We start from the raw sequence: 18,924 nt of genomic DNA, 5'->3' as shown, positions 1-18,924 counted from the left end.
TCGAGATGCATGTTGGGCCAGCTCCAGAACTCATAAATTAACTGCAAACCGCAAAATATGTCCACCCTGTCATGGACACATTTATTAAGATTTACAAAAGAAATAGTCCCTTTCTCAACAATAGGTTTTGGTTAACGGGAAAAGTATTTTGATAACAGTGAAATTACTACACAATATTTGTTTCCCTATAAAATCTGCGTTATTTATTACTACTTTATTTTCTAAATAAAATCCAACAACAAAGATACCTGGTCAGACTTTCAAACAATAATATTTGTCTCTCATTTGTTAATAAAGAAATCACGCAAAAGGTTTTGCTAACTTGTGAAAATAATTTGTTTAGTTTGATAAAAGATGTAGATGGTATGACAGGGTGGACAAAGGCTTTTAATGAGTGAACAGGAAACCCTTATGTATTGTAAAGAATGTTTTCAAGAAATATTTTACCATCAGTTAACTGAACAAATGTGTACATTTAAAAATATATATTTCGTTGCTGTAAAAAAATACATGGGTTATAGCAACCCGGCGTTGCTATTGAAGCACCATCTTCAGAACATTGCCAAAAATACATCATGTCACTTGGGTCAGCAAATTAAGGCAGAACTAGGAAAAATATGGCAAGAACAGCAAAAACATAGTTTTCCATGTTTCCAATAAACGCAGCATCGGCTCGGGTTGTCTGTCCACGCATAGCAAGCACTATGCAGCCGAAAAGGCGCACGTCGCTTGATGCGAATGACTTCCGAGTGACGAAGCTTGGACTTGTATAACTTCGAATGATGGTGGCACAAAGCGCCCCGTCCCTCCAACTGATCATGTCGTGCCCAACCTTCTTCAACTTCTGCCAAATTTGCAAGAGTTTTTGACATTTTTGTGCTCCAAATGTACGTTGATATTGATAAACCTTGAACCATAAGATGTCCATAATGTCCTGGTTCCAACGAGAACTCAACCATGTCTGTGCGTGTTGCAGTTGCTGTGTTTCAGCTATTTTTACCTGAAAAAATACCAAGGAGAGTAATAGTAAAACAGATCTGAGCAAAAACAATAGGTTTTTATCCTGCGTGTTTGACCACTAATAATTATAATCATAATCAAACACTAGCAGCAGTTCCAGGAGATGTTTACATGGGGAATATATAATATGTATCCTGAGGGTTGTAGACAGAGAGTGAGTATGACTGGATAATAAAAATATTAAATATTGTAATATAAAGCGGAGTTGTGCCAAAGGACATTGGACTGGGTGATTTACAATGGATATACAAGTGATCAGAGCATGTAGAATTGTTCATGTGTCATCAATACGATCAGTAGCTTATTATTGCTGGTTAAGAAGCCTGGTGGCCTGGGGATAAAAGCTGTTTGTGAGTCTGGTAGTTTGTGCCCGAATGCTCCTGTAACGCCTACCAGACGGCAGCAACATGAAGACTCCACAGTCTGGGTGGCCGTAGTCTTTTATGATTTTCCGTGCTTTCCTAAGGTATTGTATGTGGTAGATGCTTTGCATGGAGGGGAGAAGGCAGCCGATTATGTGCTCCGCTGACTTAACCACCCTCTAGAGGGCGTTGCGATCAGCGGGGAAGTTTCTGCCGTGCCAGGCAGTAATGCAGCCAGAGAGGATGCTCTCAAGGGTGCACCTATAGAGGTTGGTGGGAGTTTTAGCAGACATGCCAAACTTGTTGAGTCTCCTCAGGAACTATCGGCGCTTTTGGGCAGCTTTTACTGCCGAGTCTGCTTGCCTGGACCAGGTGAAGTTCTCTTTTGATGAACGCACTGAGGAACTTGAAGCAGGAGACTCTCCACTTCAGCTCCATCTATGTGAATGGGGGCATGGCCCCTCCCCTGCTGCTTCCTGAAGTCCATGATCATATCCAATTGTTGTTGTCGTTGTTGTTGTTGTTGTCCTGGCACCATGTTGCCAAGACGCTGGTCTCCTCTCTGTAGGAGGTCTCATTGTTGGAGATGAGACCCAGGATGGTGGTGTCGTCTGCAAACTTGAGGATGACATTGGATCTGCATGTGGCCACACAGTCATACATGAGGGCGTACTGGAGGGGACTGAGTACGCAGCCCTTAGGGGCTCCGGTGCTCAGCGTCAGTGCAGAGGAGGTGAGGTTACCCATTCTCACCCCCTGGGGTCTGCCTGTCAGGAAGTCCAGGGTCCAGTTGCAAAGACCTAGGATCCTGAGCTTGGGAACAAGCTTAGCGGGTACAATGGAACGCTGTTGAACGCCGAGCTGTGATCTACAAACAGCAGATGTGGTTTCTGACTCGTCGCTCACAGCACTTCATGATGATGAAGGTCAGTGCTACCGGGCGGTAGTCCTTCCGGCAGGTGATGGAAGGGTTCTTTGGTACATGGACAATGGTGGTCTGTTTGAAGCAGATGGGGACTGCAGACTGTTTCGTGGGGGAGGTTGAATATAGAGGTGAATAAGTCGGCGAGCTGGTCAGTGCACCCTCTGAGGACACGGCCTGGGATGCCATCTGGTCCTGGTGACTTCCGTGAGTTAACTCTTTTGAAAGCTCTCCTCACGTCGGTGCAGTAGTCCTGATCCTCAGCTTGCCTCCCAGTAGGAATGGTGTTGCTCGCCTCAAACCGTGCGAAGAAAGTGTTGAGCTTTTCAGGGAGAGGGTTTCTCCCTTTATAGTCTGTGATGGATCGCAGTCCCCAGCACATGCGTTTGGGGTCAGATCTGTGGTAGTTATAATCCAGCTTGTCCCAGGCCCCTTTTCCACCAAGGTCTTTTGAGGACCTGTTCAGAGCCACGGCCTAATCTGGAACCACTTCTTTGTGTTTCGACAGCAAAAAAAAAAACCAGCTCTGGAACCGAAAAACTGAATCCAGAGTGGCACCAAGAACCGCTTACGCTGGGGGCGGGGACAAGCAAGCCCGAGCAAAGCATTGTGACTGCCATTTTCTTGTTACTGCTTCAGCAGTACGAAACTCATGCACGAAAAATCTGGTCCGTGGAGCACTCAATTGGACAATTCAATTGGACATTGTAAAATACATCATATTTTATTGAGTGAAGCTGCGGGCCTGTGGACTCGAACTCCGGCAGTCTGCGGAGCCCAGGACTCCAGCAGCTCGCAGCGCTGCCTAAGCTCCGAGCCCCCACCTGGTTTTTAACATTCACTACCAAATTGTCTCGGTTTTCACCACAATTAAAAATAGATAAAAAAAATAAACAATTAATTAATAGTAATAATAATAATAATAATAATAATAATAATAATAATCATATTATACTTGTTTTTAGTGCTTACATAAACATTTATCGTGTTCCGTCTCACTCATTACCTAACCCAATAAAAAAAAACAATGCACCAAGAAACATAAGCAATAATAATAATGTTAATAATAATATTTGTCCCCCATCCTGATGAAAAAACATATGCAGACATCCGTGCGGACCCGTTTTTCCCTTGGAATAGCAAACCGGTTCTAACAAGGTTCGCAAGATGAACCAACTGCGAACCGGCACTAGCACCAGCCCAGAACCAGCACTCGGTTCATGTTTTGGAAAAGGGGCATCAGTAGTCTTTTGGCAGTTCTGGTGGCTTTCCTTAGGTCACATCTGGACTTCCTCGGGGCCTCCAGGTCCCCAGAGCTATAGGCAGAGGACCATGCTCTGAGCTTAGCATGGACATCAGCATTCACCCAGGGCTTTTGGTTGGGGAAAGTCCGAACAATAACTTTCGGGACGACATCACCATGCCCTTGGAGAGGTAAGCTGAAACAGAGTCTGTGTCCTCATCAATGCCCCCATCAGCTTCAACACAGAACATCTGGCAGTCTCTGGATTCAAAAGAGTCCTGGATAGGGTGGTGGGGGTGGGTAGAATGTAACATACATGTTGACAGTTGGATTTTAAAACCGTTCATTTATATCATAAACACCTGGCTGTTTGTACTTAGATGTCAAATATGGGCTGAAAAATCTACTGGAAAAGTATTGCATTTTGAAACGGAAAATGTGTAGGAACCCAGTCAACATCCACGATTAAATTAAACATTAAATTCTGGCATTCTAAATTATTGGATGTCGAGGTTGGTAAACCAAGCACCACTCCAAACCACGTGAAATAAAAAGGGAAGTTGTTTACGCCGAAAGGTGTGATCACTCAGTTCTAGGAGCACCGTGACTAATGGGGACACTTTCTCCGTCAATCTTATGTGTATCAGTGCGGTCAGCTCTGCAGCGTGATCGGAGCCATTTTTGCTTTTTCCTCTCCAAACAAAGCAAATAAAAAGCGAGTTTTTTATGAAAAGAGTGTGTTTATTTTGGATGTGTGTAATGCCTCATTGAGCGGTACAGAAAAAGCCATATCTATAACTATATCTATAAAAAGATTTGCCCCCTCGGTCACTTCATCCTAGTGCCGGGCCTGCGTCGCAGAGACATTAAGCGCGAAACCGAGGTGGTTCATTTTTAGACTGGGGGTTAGATTCACTCTGGGGCTTCCAGACTCCCTGTAGCAGAATAAACGTTGTTGCCCCATAACTGCAGACACATGGTGTTAAGTTGCCGTGTGTGACACAGCGTGGGTGATGGGAAGTCCGGCTCTGTTTAGTGGGTCAAATCATTTGGCTCAGCTCAGCAATAAGAGCCGAGCTCTTTCGGCTCCCCAACAGCTCTTCATTCACTACCACTTCTGGCTTTTAAACGTGAGCCAAATTTAGCAATGTTTTGAGCTATGACTGGCATATGTGCACATATATCACCCAAATTATTCAGTGTAATTATACTAAACCTTATAATTTGCAGAATATCTGAAATAATGTAAAACCAAAATGTTTCATTTTTCGTCATAATGATGGTTAAAGAATAAATGTCCTTGTGTTAAAAAATAAAACACTACAAAAAAAAAAAAAAAAAACAGAGTAAACCCGCTAAAAATAGGCAATCGCCAACTTTGCCTCAGCCAGGAGAATTGCCGTTTTTTTCGGGTGCGTCATGTTCGACGTCATGAACACGTTGGAACAGGGGTTGGGCGCGGTTCCAGTGTGACTGGGAACAAAGCAGTAGAGGAGACAGCAACTTAAACAAACCACTGCATAAAACAGTTAAACTTGTGGAAAAAAAAAAAAAGGTTTTTTGTTGCGCCGTTCAAAAGAATAGGATCGTGGCGCTTAGGGAAACGATCTCCTGCTCACCACGGGAACGGTTATCGGCGCCGACAGGAAATATATGCGTAGAATATAAAAGGGGGGAAAAAAAGCAATTTTACTTATTTTGGAGAGGGAAACTTAATCGAGAATCGATCTTCCAAACGAGATGTAGTGTGGGTAGGATCGATACTTTCGGTATCGATCAGCCCGCCCCTAATATCTAAAGCATCATCAATGGAAGCGTTCAACCCACCTGCAGTTGGCTTAAAACTCTTTTGTTTTGGTTTTTCTGAAACGCCGACGGCGTGAAGGAGCGGGAAATTCACTTCCGCAAACGGAGCGGTATCAAAAAGTGGGCGGTCACTGTTGACTCTATGGGCTGAAGTGTGTATTTGTCCTTTCCAAGTATCCACAGGCTTTTGCGTTCAGCCCGAGCTCCACCTTTCCGTTTCAAAAGGACGGACGGCGTGATCACCTGGGATTTGTCACAGTTGTGCAGCCGGGGGGAGGGCGTCGTACGTTTTCTGTCCAGTATGTCCCACGTACTTTCTTGTGCCGTGGGCGAATTGTTGTGGAATTTCTGTCCTTTTAGGGAATGTGTCCTTTTACTTTCCGACTGTTAACCGGCGCTTGGTGACATTTTAAAAGGTTGCTGGGTCGACCTGTCCAGCGGGTCTAGCTGCGTTTTAAACATACAGTGGGGCAAAAAAGTACTTAGTCAGCCACCAATTGTGCAAGTTCTCCCACTGAAAAAGATGAGAGAGCCCTATAATTTTCATCATAGGTACAATTGGACTATGAGAGACAGAATGGGGGGAAAGAATCCAGGAAATCACATTGTAGGATTTTTAATGAATTAATTGGTAAATTCCTCGGTAAAATAAGTATTTGGTCACCTACAAACAAGCAAGATTTCTGGCTTTCACAGACCTGGAACTTTTTCTTTAAGAGGCTCCTCTGTCCTCCACTCGTTACCTGTATTAATGACACCTGTTTGAACTCGTTATCAGTATAACAGACACCTGTCCACAACCTCAAACAGTCACACTCCAAACTCCACTATGGCCAAGACCAAAGAGCTGTCAAAGGACACCAGAAGCAAAATTGTAGAGCTGCACCAGGCTGGGAAGACTGAATCTGCAATAGGTACGCAGCTTGTTGTGAAGAAATCAACTGTGGGAGCAATTATGAGAAAATGGAAGACATACAAGACCACTGATAATCTCCCTCGATCTGGGGCTCCACGCAAGATCTCACCCCGTGGGGTCAAAATGATCACAAGAACGGTGAGCAAACATCCCAGAACCACACGGGGGGACCTAGTGAATGACCTGCAGAGAGCTGGGACCAAAGTAACAAAGGCTACCATCAGTAACACACTACGACGCCAGGGACTCAAATCCTGTAGTGCCAGACGTGTCCCCCTGCTTAAGCCAGTACATGTCCAGGCCCTTCTGAAGTTTGCTAGAGAGCATTTGGATGATCCAGAAGAGGATTGGGAGAATGTCATATGGTCAGATGAAACCAAAATAGAACTTTTTGGTAAAAACTCAACTTGTCGTGTTTAGAGGAGAAAGAAAGCTGAGTTGCATCCAAAGAACACCATACCTACTGTGAAGCATGGGGGTGGAAACATCATGCTTTGGGGCTGTTTTTCTGCAAAGGGACCAGGACGACTGATCTGTGTTAAGAAAAGAATGATTGGGGCCATGTATCGTGAGATTTTGAGTGAAAGCCTCCTTCCATCAGCAAGGGCATTGAAGATGAAACGTGGCTGGGTCTTTCAGCATGACAATGATCCCAAACACGCCGCCCGGGCAACGAAGGAGTGGCTTCGTAAGAAGCATTTCAAGGTCCTGGAGTGGCCTAGCCAGTCTCCAGATCTCAACCCCATAGAAAATCTTTGGAGGGAGTTGAAAGTCCATGTTGCCGAGCGACAGCCCCAAAACATCACTGCTCTAGAGATCTGCATGGAGGAATGGGCCAAAATACCAGCAACAGTGTGTGAAAACCTTGTGAAGACTTACAGAAAACGTTTGACCTCTGTCATTGCAAACAAAGGGTATATAACAAAGTATTGAGATGAACTTTTGTTATTGAGCAAATACTTATTTTCCACCATAATTTGCAAATAAATTCTTTAAACATCAGACAATGTGATTTTCTGGATTTTCTTTTTCTCATTTTGTCTCTCATAGTTGAGGTTTACCTATGATGAAAATAACAGGCCTCTCTCATCTTTTTAAGTGGGAGAACTTGCACAATTGGTGGCTGACTAAATACTTTTTTTGCCCCACTGTATAAGTACAGTTAGGGACACAAAATTGGATCTCGCCCATAAAATCCATTTTAAAAAAGCAAAGCTGTCCGTAGAAACGCTCCACAACGCTTGATGACTTGATGACATCATTCTTCTCCTCAAAGGTGTGTGTGTGTGTGTGTGTGTGTGTGTGTGTGTGTGTGTGTGTGTGTGTGTGTGTGTGTGTGTGTGTGTGTGTGTGTGTGTGTGTGTGTGTGTGTGTGTGTGTGTGTGTGTGTGTGTGTGTGTGTGTGTGTGTGGTAGAGTGAATCGAAGTGGAACTGTTTACGTTGACCTTTCCACTAAGGTCCTTGTGTATAAACAAGGACGGAGAGAAAGATGCGAGAGGCCTCCTGTGCCACGAACAGCCAATCGTACAGCAGAGAAAAAAACATGTGACACGAACAGGGGCCCCTCCGCTCTCTCCCCGGCTCCGAGCCCGAGCCTGGCCTGGCCCCCATCCCCGCAAAAGGAGAGCGATTAAAGAAAGAATCAGTGATTTTCAGCAACACGGCTTGAGAGCATCCCTCGGTCCGCTCCAAACGTTCTAAGAAGATAATGATGATTATATTATTTTTTTTAAATGTATATAATATATATTTATATATTATTTATTATTAGTTTTATTTCTTTGTTTTATCTCTTTTTATGTTTATACATTATTTTATTTATTCAGTGTATAACATAAAGCAACATTTTTGCGCACGTGCAACGTGTCTGAGTTACATCATAGTGGTTCAAATGTGCGAGCCAGCGACAATCATTTACCCACGAGGGACGGTGCACCCGCTTCCAGTAAACAAACAAGCGTTTACCTTTTACCTAGTTCTCTGTTGAACTACATATTCAAGACGGCCAAAGGTTTCAAGTACAAAACCATCCATCCAGAAATCCATGCATAAACTAGAGGCAGAAATCAGACGCACCCAGAGTATTCATATTTAAATTATTTTTTATTTAATTAATCAATAAATAAAGGAATAGTTGTTGTTTTTTTCATCTCACCAAATTGAGGTGTGGTGTGGGTGTGATCTGGTTGAGCAGCCATGCCTGACCTGGATCTATGTGATTGGGTCAGAGTGGCTGCATAACCGGTAAACAGCTAAAACTGCCATCCATCCCAACACTCACTCAGTAGAGGAGCCCTGTCATGACAGGTTCCATTTGCTCCTGGCTATTTCCACCGAGCCTCCTCTCTACAATAAACTGGTGTCTACTGTGAAGTAAATTCTTCCAAAATGATCGGTGAGGTTAATCTGCCCGCTACAAGAAGACAAAACTGAGAATATCCAAGATTATTTATTCTGCAGAATAAAGAGAAAGATTCAGTACTGCTCCAAAGCAGCGCTGGGATCAATCTACCATCACAGAGAAAGACAGGAGGCTTTATACAGGAGAACAGGGTGTGGTTTGGGTCAGAGGTCTCCAACAGGTCTGCGCCCACCCCCCCAACTGTCTTCCTGGGTGCCCCCCCTTCCTAGACAAGGGAAATAACAGGTACTTGCAAACTTGACCAGGCAGAATGGGGGTTGCATGACAATGCACTTCTATGCGTCGGCCATCTCAAAAGAAGGTAAACAGGCCACGTGTGATCTGATTCTTTCATATTAGAATTGACATTGTAGGAGCAAAACATTTCTCTTTACATGAACTCTGGGGGGTTCCTGGGGGGGACAGACACAAATGTTTTCAAACCCCCTTTTGGAGGTAGAGGCCTTTGTCCTCATTCAAAATAGTTGATCGTAATCATTTTTCCCTCACATCTACAACCCATCGTCTTCTGTGTCTCTGTCCCAGAGGGCCCTGAAAACAGTACTTGGGTGGCGCGTGGTTTGTGGTCTGTTATTTTTTTTTTGTGGCTTATCTGTTTTATTCCTTAAGTCTTTTATGCACTATATAAAGCACCTTGAATTGCCTCTGTGTAGCTGTGTTGGTAAATTACTAAATTACTGTGTGATAAAATTCCAAGCGGGACATCACTTCGACCACCCCCCCCCCGTCTCTGCATGGAACGGGCCGACAGACCAGCTTCTTTTCCCCTTTTTCCGCGCTTTTGTCGGTTCGACCACCACGAACAGGTCGGCACAAACTCTGACGCGGCACGTGCAGCCATGTTTGCTGTCGAGGGTCTTTTATGCCCTTCCCCACAGTTGCGGACGGTCACCAATCCAGGGAAGGCGGAGCCCCACAACGACAGACGGCTGGTACCATCGCAAATGTCTTTTAAACTCGCTCCCATCTCTCTGTGCTTCCATTCAGCGCCGTTCACGTGGACAGCCCGCCCTGTTTACCCACCCTGACCACCAGCTACGCCCATGGCACCTCCACCAAGTCGCTGCTCCACACAACCATCGCAGAGACGCTGCTGCAGACGGTGGAGCGCTGGCCTGACAGGGAGGCCATGGTCTTCTTGCAGGACGGAGTCAGAAAGACCTTCGCTCAGTTTCAGCACGACGTGAGTGGCGTGTTTCACAATGTCTTCCTCCAAGCATGCATGCCCGGTGAAGGGGACCTTAAAATAAATGATTCCATCGAATCGTTTTTGACTTACAATTGATATTAAGCCCCCCCCCCATGACCCTAAATGTATTTTTTAACATAAGACTGGTTAAAAAACTGGCACTGCCACACTTTCATGGGTGATAGACAAGATATTATTGTTTTTGCCTTTAAGTGAAAGTTATTTTATTTATAGAGCTGGTGCTGCTCAAGTACTTGCCCTTGATGCCCCATGGGCCGCACGGTGCCCCTGTTATCAGGTGTGGGGGTTTTAAAAAAAAAAAAAAAATTTAAGCATGAACGGGCATGGAGGTAACAAATTGTCTGGGCAAGATATAATCATCAGAAATGTGTCCTCGACTCACCTGTAATGTGCGCACAGGGCAGATCACGACGTCTCGATGGGCACTGTTGCGGGCGCCCGTGATCTGTGCTCTGCCGTGCTGCTCCGTTTGCCCAGAGCGGCAAAATGCCTAGAACCGGAGCTGGGGGTCCATGTGCACTTCCCTTTTCTTTTTTTTTTTTTTGAGCACCTGCTCCTGTTAAAGTCTCTCAGCTCTGAGCGGAGAGGGGGAGAGCCTCTGCCCTCCCTCTCTCTCTCCCCCTCTTCGCTCCAGTTTCAGAACAAAGTCTGCACTCACACCGTTTAAATGCTCAGGTCTTTCCTGGTGGATACATTTATTTTTTATTTTTAATTTGTCTATCATCAATGTCCATCACAAACGATGGAGTCGAGCACCGATAGACGATTTAATCGTAAATCTGCCCAAGCCTATCCTTGTATTTTTTTGTGTTGTGGTCCTGGACTATGCAACCTGGTACGCCGAGGCTGTGCCCCTGCGCAGTATTGCAGCCCAAAGTGTAGTACAGGCACTGTTTCAGGTCATCTCCTGAGTCGGGATTTCGAAGGAAATCCGGACCGACCAAGGCGATTCCTTTATGTCACGTACACTTCGGGAGCTTTATGAGCTGTTGGGCGTGCGTTCAATTCAGACCAGTTTGTACCACCGCCAGATGGACGGCCTGGTGGAGCGGTTAAATAAGACGCCGAAGAGCATGTTTCTTCATGACGACAGCCGTAATTGGCGATAAATGGTTGGACCCTCTGCAGTTTGCTGTGCGGGAGGTTCCCTAGGCATCCACAGGATTTGCTCCCTTTGAACTCGACTTCGGCGGGAGACCCCGGGTGGTGCTGGACCTAATTAAGGAAAACTGAGTGGAAGGGCCTAGCACCAGCATGAACAAAGTTCAGTCTGTTATGGACACACGCTGGGGCCTTTGTCACGGGAGAATTAACTCCGGGCTCAGGAACGTCAGCGCAGGTTATACAACAGAGGGGCTTGAGCTCTAAATGACTCACGCACTAGCAAGGGCCCTTCACGGTCACACGGGCGTTTGGGGGGGTGGTACTATCGGGCAGTTGCGGGGCGACTCAGATTTACATGCCTGCCGCTCTATATGCAAATCTTGTGATTATAATATAGCGATATATACTGTAATGTAATCTCATAGAGAGAGATTTATTGTGACGATGCAAAACGTAAACATAACTCCGAGAATTTTCTTTTGTTTCTCCTCCAGACCGCGGTACACTGTGCACGCTCCCCTGCCTGTCTTTTCATCTCATATTTCATATTTTGGTGTGTTTCCTACACGTATGAAACACAACTGAGTAAAGGGACTGTCTCTTTCCAAAAACAAACCTGTGTCCCCCCAATGCCCGGACAGCTGGGACGCACATCATCACGTTGCTTTCAGTTGCCGTGGGACTTCATTTGGTAAAAAATGGATGTTATTGTGTAAATACTTTACTTGTAAAGAATAAATCCTGCACTTTGGGGAGACTGCATTTGTCGCGTTAAATGACGTTCTATGCACGCGTGCACAGAAAGGGTTGCGGACCCCTCGAACCCAGCGTGGGTACTGGGGGGCGGACGCAGCGGACCCCCCCCGGACATTCTCCTCCTGGGTGCCGGAACGGGCCGGGGACCTGGCGGAGTGGCGGGTGGGGCAGCTGTTAGTCGTGGCGTGCTCGGGCACCTCGGGCACTGGCGTCATCCGGATGGCTCACCTTGCCAAGCGTTTTGTTGGTTGGGTAATGGGTGATGACCTGAAAGATAAGGGAAAGGTTAATGGTTAAATGTGTTCGTGTTGCACCGTGACATCTGTGAATGTGAAGGATCGTGATGCGTACTTTGACATAACGGTGAAATACACTGACCGTTAAATATGGTGTGGTGTAAATTACATTTACTACGATCCCCAGTCTCTGTTGCAGGATAGCATCCAGCCTTCTCTTCCACGGTATGAAAGAGGGATTACTTGAGTTCAATGGTACCATCATCCTCGCCTTCTCCCGTGTCAATACCCTCCCAACTCCCATAATAGTCAGAGCGCAGGAGGCTCACTGCCAAAACACAATCTTGGGCCCCCATCTTTGCTCCGGCCGAGGGGAGTCATCTTACGACGCTGCCCATCCCCCACGTCCACCCTAAGCAGAGGTGGGGGCTGCAGTGTCACGACACTCTGCGACAAACTTGCAGAGTGCATCGCCATAGTCTTATGCAACCGTTTAATGGTTGCATGACATCATGGCGCCGATAGTAAAAAGACACTATTCACACTAACAAATCAGATGTAGTGGTCTTTTCTGGTCACGACCCTCAGTTTGCTCACAGCCTAGAGAATGGATGCTAATAAGACAGTTCAAGCCCATGTTATTTGAGAAGTCTGAATATTATACTCTGGTCCGGCTTGGATTTGGCGGATCGGGGCAAAACTTTTTCAGAGTCTTCTGCGTCTTTGAAGGAGTGGGATCCCGATTCCCTTTATCTGCCGCTGCAGATGCTGACACTTCTTCATTCCTATCGGCTTGTTTTTCTTCCTCTTCCCCTTCTTCTAAAAACTGGTGAATCCCATTCAATTCTTTAAAGTAGGTTAGTACACGTTTGACAAGTCCGTATAGATTTTTGGGGACTTTTTTGTCAAAGTCAATCCTAGATCAACGAGTCCATCAAATATTTTAGTAGAGCGACGAATAACACCTTGTATTTTCTATCGAATTGCGGCCAGAGACATTTTGGTCTGCACCCCTTGATCACACCCTTTGGAAATCGGAAATGAACTGAGAGGTTCCAGACTATTTTGCATTTGCGAACTGGTTTGGCGATTGTCTGGCGAGGACTTTCCCTTCCTCCGTTACAATTTGGGAACTTTCGATCGTATGCGACAAATGTGTCCTCAAAGCCCCTGCCGGATGTGTTTTCAAAGTCAATAGACGGGTCACAACTGAATAGGCGAACCCCATTCCTTAACCACACGACTGGATCGAGACGTTATTCGAAGAAAAGAAAGAAGAAAGAAGAAGAAACAGTCTTTATTCGTCACGCAAAACACACCACACTACAACACATGCTTGCACACACATGCACATGCTTTGATGGTGGCCGGTGAAATGGATCCTCTGCTTTTGATCCATCCTGGCTGGTCCTTCCTCCGGGGGCACAGCCAGGAGCAGTGGGCAGCATACGTGGACGCGCCCGGGGACCAGGTGATAAGTGTCCATCGCTGGTCAGACGATGATGGGTGCATGTTTTTGGTGGGGGCCCTTACTGACGTGAGGTGGAGGAAACCCCATTCATGGTGAATCCTGAGGTGTTGATCAAGCATGCACCTTCACGCCCTCACCTCAGTACCAGTGTGTGTCATTGAAAGTGAGTTGTTTCACAGAGTCTGACGCTCGCTTGAAACCTTTCTTCACAAACCTTGCTGGAAACTAGGCCAGAGATCAAGCTCCTAAAACAGAACGGCGTTATCCCACAAAGTGATGACGTGTAGAACGGCTAATGATATAATATCTGGTGTTAAACCCTTGTGTGCTGATACTTAGGTGGCTCCTTCTCTCTCTTAGTGCCCCGTTCATTACAGCTTTAATAATTTTCCACATCTTTAATTTGACATTTTCCACTCGTCATCCAGCTTCATAAAGATCCATAGTACCGGTGGCCTAAATAACTATCAACTTATATCTAAGTTCTCGAGTTTCTGGAGGCAGTGTGAGGATATTCGCCAGCCTCAAATGGTTACAGGTTATTAAAACAATAACTGCTGCAATGTTCTTTTGGATGACGTTGTTAACTCTGTGGGTGAAAACTACACTACGCTGCACTCTTTATTCATCAGTCTCAGGCTTCTGATTCTGTTGATCACAGCATTTTGTTAAATAAGTTGTTTTCCATCGATAGGTTTTCGTATCTTTGCTTATAAGGGTCTATTGGTTGGACTCTTGGTTGTCGATGGTGTTAAATCAAGTATCAAATATGCTGTGGCCCCTACTTTTTTTGCTTGATATTATGTTCTCTTCCCAACTCATCATTGTAATCACCATTTCTCTGCTGACAACACAACCTTTATCCCATTTCTTTGATAACCTTCAGCCATCTGTGATTTATCTAAAACGTATCCTAAACTCTAATAAAGAAAAACAAATATATGCTATACACAAGACCTCACACGGCTAGTGTTCCCATTACCATACATGGCCTGAATTGTTACCCAGGGCAATCATGCCTTGTTATAAATAGTTTGGAATGTGGCTGGAGAGCAGACGGTCTTTCATAACCTCGCAATTAAATGTTTATCTTTCAAAAATATAAAAATCATCAATCCAAGGGTCTGTAATGTTTGCACATGACTGGTGGTTTCAGGATGGTGGTGACAGCCTGGCCGCACAGGACACAGATACAGATACAGTACCACAGTGGCATTTGTTAATTACTCAGGAAAACGATCGTACCCACCACCGGGAACCATCAAAAAGTTGGGTGGTCACGATCAAAAATGAGAAGAAATCTGTGTTTTTTTCGTCCACAAAAAGGACAGGTTTTGAGCTCTACACTGTATTCACCTTGCTGTGTGAAATGACTACAACGAGTGTTTAAGTTCAGAGTAACTTAATCCCCTGGATGCTTTCAAAGTTTTAATTTACATGTAACTTTATTCTGCGTTGCGTGAGCTGTGGTAAGAGGCGTTTTTGGACGAAGCAGTTGTGGTGGCTCCCTGAGGGGAACTAGGACCTGGGGGAGGTCCCCTGAGAATTAGATACCTTCAAGGGGATTTTTTTTTCTGGTTGCATTCGCACTGCCAGTAGGAATGCTGAAGTAACGCTGTGGTGACTTAAACAGGGTTTCAGCCAGGTTCCTTGTTCCATGTTTCCCTGTAACCTTCACTGATTTCACCTTATCAGTCCACCAACAAAATTGGAAGAAATTGGAGGAGAGAAATTAGCGGTTCAGTTGCTGAATCTTCACTCATATTAGATCAACAAGATGTCATTTAAATGTTTGCTCCGATTTTCGTAAAGCAGGTTTACGCATCGGGACGGGGCCTAAGGATATTTAGTTTCATTTCATTAACAGAGGAAAATAAATACATCTGCAATAAAAAGCTGTTTTTATTGGCTTTTATTTTTATTGTTTATACTTTATTGCCGCTGAGTGTACGTGGGCTGATCCGCGCCCAGAGCGATACGACTCCACCGGGCGGACTTTCCTCAGTCCGAGGGACCATGCACTTACGTCACTGAATGTTCCTCTTGTGCCGGTTTGTCCCCGCACTGAAGTAGGGGCTCAAAAAAAAAAAAAGTCCCCCGAGAACGGCGTTCTAGGAACTACCATCAATCCTAGTTCCTGCAGCGCGGACACAAAAAAAGGTCACGGTTCCCCCCCTACAAAAGTTGTTAGAAGTGGAAAAAGTTCATGTGACTGAATTGCATTGTTTGTATTTTATTTGAGAAGACATTTGGCATCAGTTTGGATCCCATACACAGATTTAGAATTTTATTTGATGAAAATAATCAAATCGAGTTATAAAAAGCTTGTTCACAAAAACAGATTCTTTTCATATTCATCGTCATTCATAAACACGCCGATGGACATTTTTCTCAACCTTAATGAACGGTTGCTAACACTGCTTATCTCATGGCTTGGTCACCAGGTGGACCAGGCTGCGGCCGGGCTGCTCGCCATCGGACTGAAGATGGGCGATCGCTTGGGCGTTTGGGGACCCAACATGTACGAGTGGATCCTGTTCCAGTTTGCCACAGCCAAAGCTGGCATCATACTGGTGAGCACAGCCTTTTGGCAAAACATACAAAAGGGATTTTTGGCACGGTGCCAAGCAGATAAGTCAAATTGCAATTTCTGTTTTTTTTTTTCCTTTTTTTTACTTTGCACCCCAACAGGTGTCAGTGAACCCAGCGTACCAGCTGCAGGAGGTGGAGTTTGCGTTGCGAAAGGTCAGTGGACGGGGGCCGCCCTGACACACAGTCACCGTATTGCCTTCTTCGCTTGTATTAAACATCATGTGTCGCCCTCTCCCTGTCTGTTCAGGTGGGGTGCAATGCCATTTTGTGCCCAACGCAGTTCAAGACTCAGAAATACTGTGACATGCTGAGGCAGATTTGTCCAGAGATCGAGTCTTGCAGCCCAGGAGCCATAAAGAGTGCTCGGTATGGACCTTAAGTGTCTGTTCATATTGGACCCACACTATCTCTATACCGTGCCTGTGATACGATAAAGGGAAATAATATTGGATTAAAAGTTCCCATCAAATAGAAAACACACACCGATCAGCCACAACATTAAAAATTTGAAATTGAAGTGAACAGCAATGTTCATATCATTCCAATGGCACCTGTCAAGGGATGGGCTATATTAGGCAGTTAGTGAACAGTCGGTTGTTGAATTTGATGTGTTGGAAGCAGGAAAATTGGGCAAGCGTAAGGATCTGAGACACTTTGACAAGGACCATATTGTAATGGCGAGACAACTGTGTCAGAGCATCTCCAAAATGGCAGGTCTTGTGGGGTGTTCCTGGTATGCAGTGGTTAGTACCTACCAAAAGTGGTACAAGGAAGGACAAGCGGTGAACCAGCGACAGGGTCATGGCCGTCATGGGCGCCCATGGGCCTCATTGATGCACGTGGGGAGCGAAGTCAAGTCCACCTGGTCCGATGCCAGAGAAGAGCTACTGTGGCACAAATTGTTGAAAAAGTTAATGCTTCTCTGATAGAAAGGTGTCAGAACACACAGGACATCACAGCTTGCTGCGTATGGGGCTGTGTAGCTGCAGAGCGGTCAGAGTGTCCATGTTGACCCCTGTCCACCACTGAAAGCTCCTACAATGGACACGTGAGCGTCAGAACTGGACCATGGAGCAATGGAAAAAGGTGTCCCGCTCTGATGAATCACGTTTTCTTCTACGTCATGCGGATGGGCGGGGTTAGGGTCCGATCCGATGGAGCATCTGTGGGATGTGCTGGAACAACAAGCCCGATCCATGGGGGCCCCACCTCCAACTTCCAGGACTTAAAGGATCTGCTGCTAACGTCTTGGTGCCAGACACCACAGGACACCTTCAGAGGTCTAGTGGAGTTCATGCCTCCACGGGTCACAGCTGTTTTGGCCAAACGAAGGGGAGCTACACAATATTTGTGGTTATTAGTCGTGGTTCTAATGTTGTGGCTGATCGGTGTATGTACAAATATCAGTACAACGTTTAATATTTCTGTTTTTAAATGTACATCATTGCCTTATCACATGGTGTAACTACACACCCCACCTGTCATCCCTGACCTCAGACCTGCTCTGTATCTCTCCAGACTTCCAGATCTCAGGTCAGTGATTGTCACAGATAGCCGACAGCCAGGAATGTTTCATCTGGGGGATGTGATGCAGGCGGGGAGTAGCCAGTACATGCAGCAGCTGCAGGATCTGCAAAGAAAGATCTCGTTTGACGATCCGATAAACATCCAGTTCACCTCGGTAATGGTAGAGGGAGTTTTTGCTGCTCGACAAGAAAATCAAAGCTGCTCTTTCCAAATTACAAGGAGACTAGAAAGAGTTACTGACTACATACCAATAATATCTAGTCTAGCAGGTTCAAAAATATTTTTTGTTTCAACAGGTAATTCAAATGTAGCCTGTGGACCAAGTCAAATGTGCTGAATACACCATATCTAATATGTTTCCCATTTTGCACAGATACTTGGTACCAATATATTTGCCTATTGTTACTAGATTCTTTTTTTACTAGACGTACTATGATTGTACTGTATTTTTCGTATTTCAATTTATTTGATACATTTCTGTGATACGTTTTCCTTATATCTAATATGTTTGTAGCCTCCTGCCTTTGCATTATAGAATTCTCTCAGTGTAAGCTGTTTCTCAGTGTTACCCGTCCTGCTGCATAGTGGTGGGGAACATACAACACAAAGGGGTTAGTAATCAGATATACAGTTCCTGTGTGAGTTAAACAACCATCCCTCTGCCTCCAGGGCACGACTGGAACTCCAAAGGGAGCCACCCTGTCTCACCACAACATCGTCAACAATGCTTATTATGTGGGTATTCGAGTCGGCTACAACTGGAGGGTCAGTACATTTTTTTTTTCTTCCTTTATCTCAAAACCCACCCAACTTTATTAGAGATCTATGTTGTTCCCACTCAAACGCTGCTTCTGTATCGTAGCCCCGTACTCATATCTGTCTGCCGGTGCCGCTGTTCCACTGCTTCGGTTCGGTCGGCGGTGGGATGTGCATGGCCGTGCACGGCGTCTCCTTGGTCTTCCCCTCCGCTGGCTACGACGGACGGGCCAACCTGGCGGCCATGGAGAGCGAGAGGTGAGTTTTAAATACAGGGCTCAAAACAAACAGTTCACCTCAAAGGGAGAGAAGGTCGCACATTAATAATAAGTTATCATAATAATAATAATTTATAATTTCTAATCATAATAATAACTTCAACCGAGATGAAAGTGATCAAAATTGGACCTCCCCATATGCAATAATGGAAAGTACAATGGAAAGTACTCTGGACGAGGAAAAAATATAATATAATATATGGATATATATGGAGTTGCAGCTGTAGTATTAGAGACAAATTCTGTCAGTCAAAAGGGAATTTAACAATAAACAGTAAAGAAATTATACCTCCATAAGTTAT

The 18,924-nt window shown here is 45.2% G+C and overlaps 1 protein-coding gene across 2 annotated transcripts in view; it reads left to right on the top strand.

Annotated features, from left to right (window-relative positions):
* Positions 1–18,924, top strand: part of acsf2 (acyl-CoA synthetase family member 2) — a 32,743-nt gene that overhangs the window by 945 nt on the left and 12,874 nt on the right. For both annotated transcript variants that reach the window (XM_080021162.1, XM_080021161.1), the window contains exons 2-8: positions 9,680–9,875; positions 15,914–16,042; positions 16,161–16,214; positions 16,309–16,427; positions 17,580–17,742; positions 18,258–18,353; positions 18,451–18,602. In XM_080021162.1, the coding sequence (XP_079877288.1) occupies positions 9,680–9,875; positions 15,914–16,042; positions 16,161–16,214; positions 16,309–16,427; positions 17,580–17,742; positions 18,258–18,353; positions 18,451–18,602 (909 nt within the window). The remainder of the gene's footprint in view (positions 1–9,679; positions 9,876–15,913; positions 16,043–16,160; positions 16,215–16,308; positions 16,428–17,579; positions 17,743–18,257; positions 18,354–18,450; positions 18,603–18,924) is intronic.

The sequence above is a fragment of the Zeus faber genome (assembly GCF_960531495.2).
Source record: "Zeus faber genome assembly, chromosome: 20".
In the NCBI taxonomy this organism is placed as follows: domain Eukaryota; kingdom Metazoa; phylum Chordata; class Actinopteri; order Zeiformes; family Zeidae; genus Zeus; species Zeus faber.
Note: the sequence above shows the minus strand (reverse complement) of the source record. Positions and strands in the feature narration are given on the sequence as shown.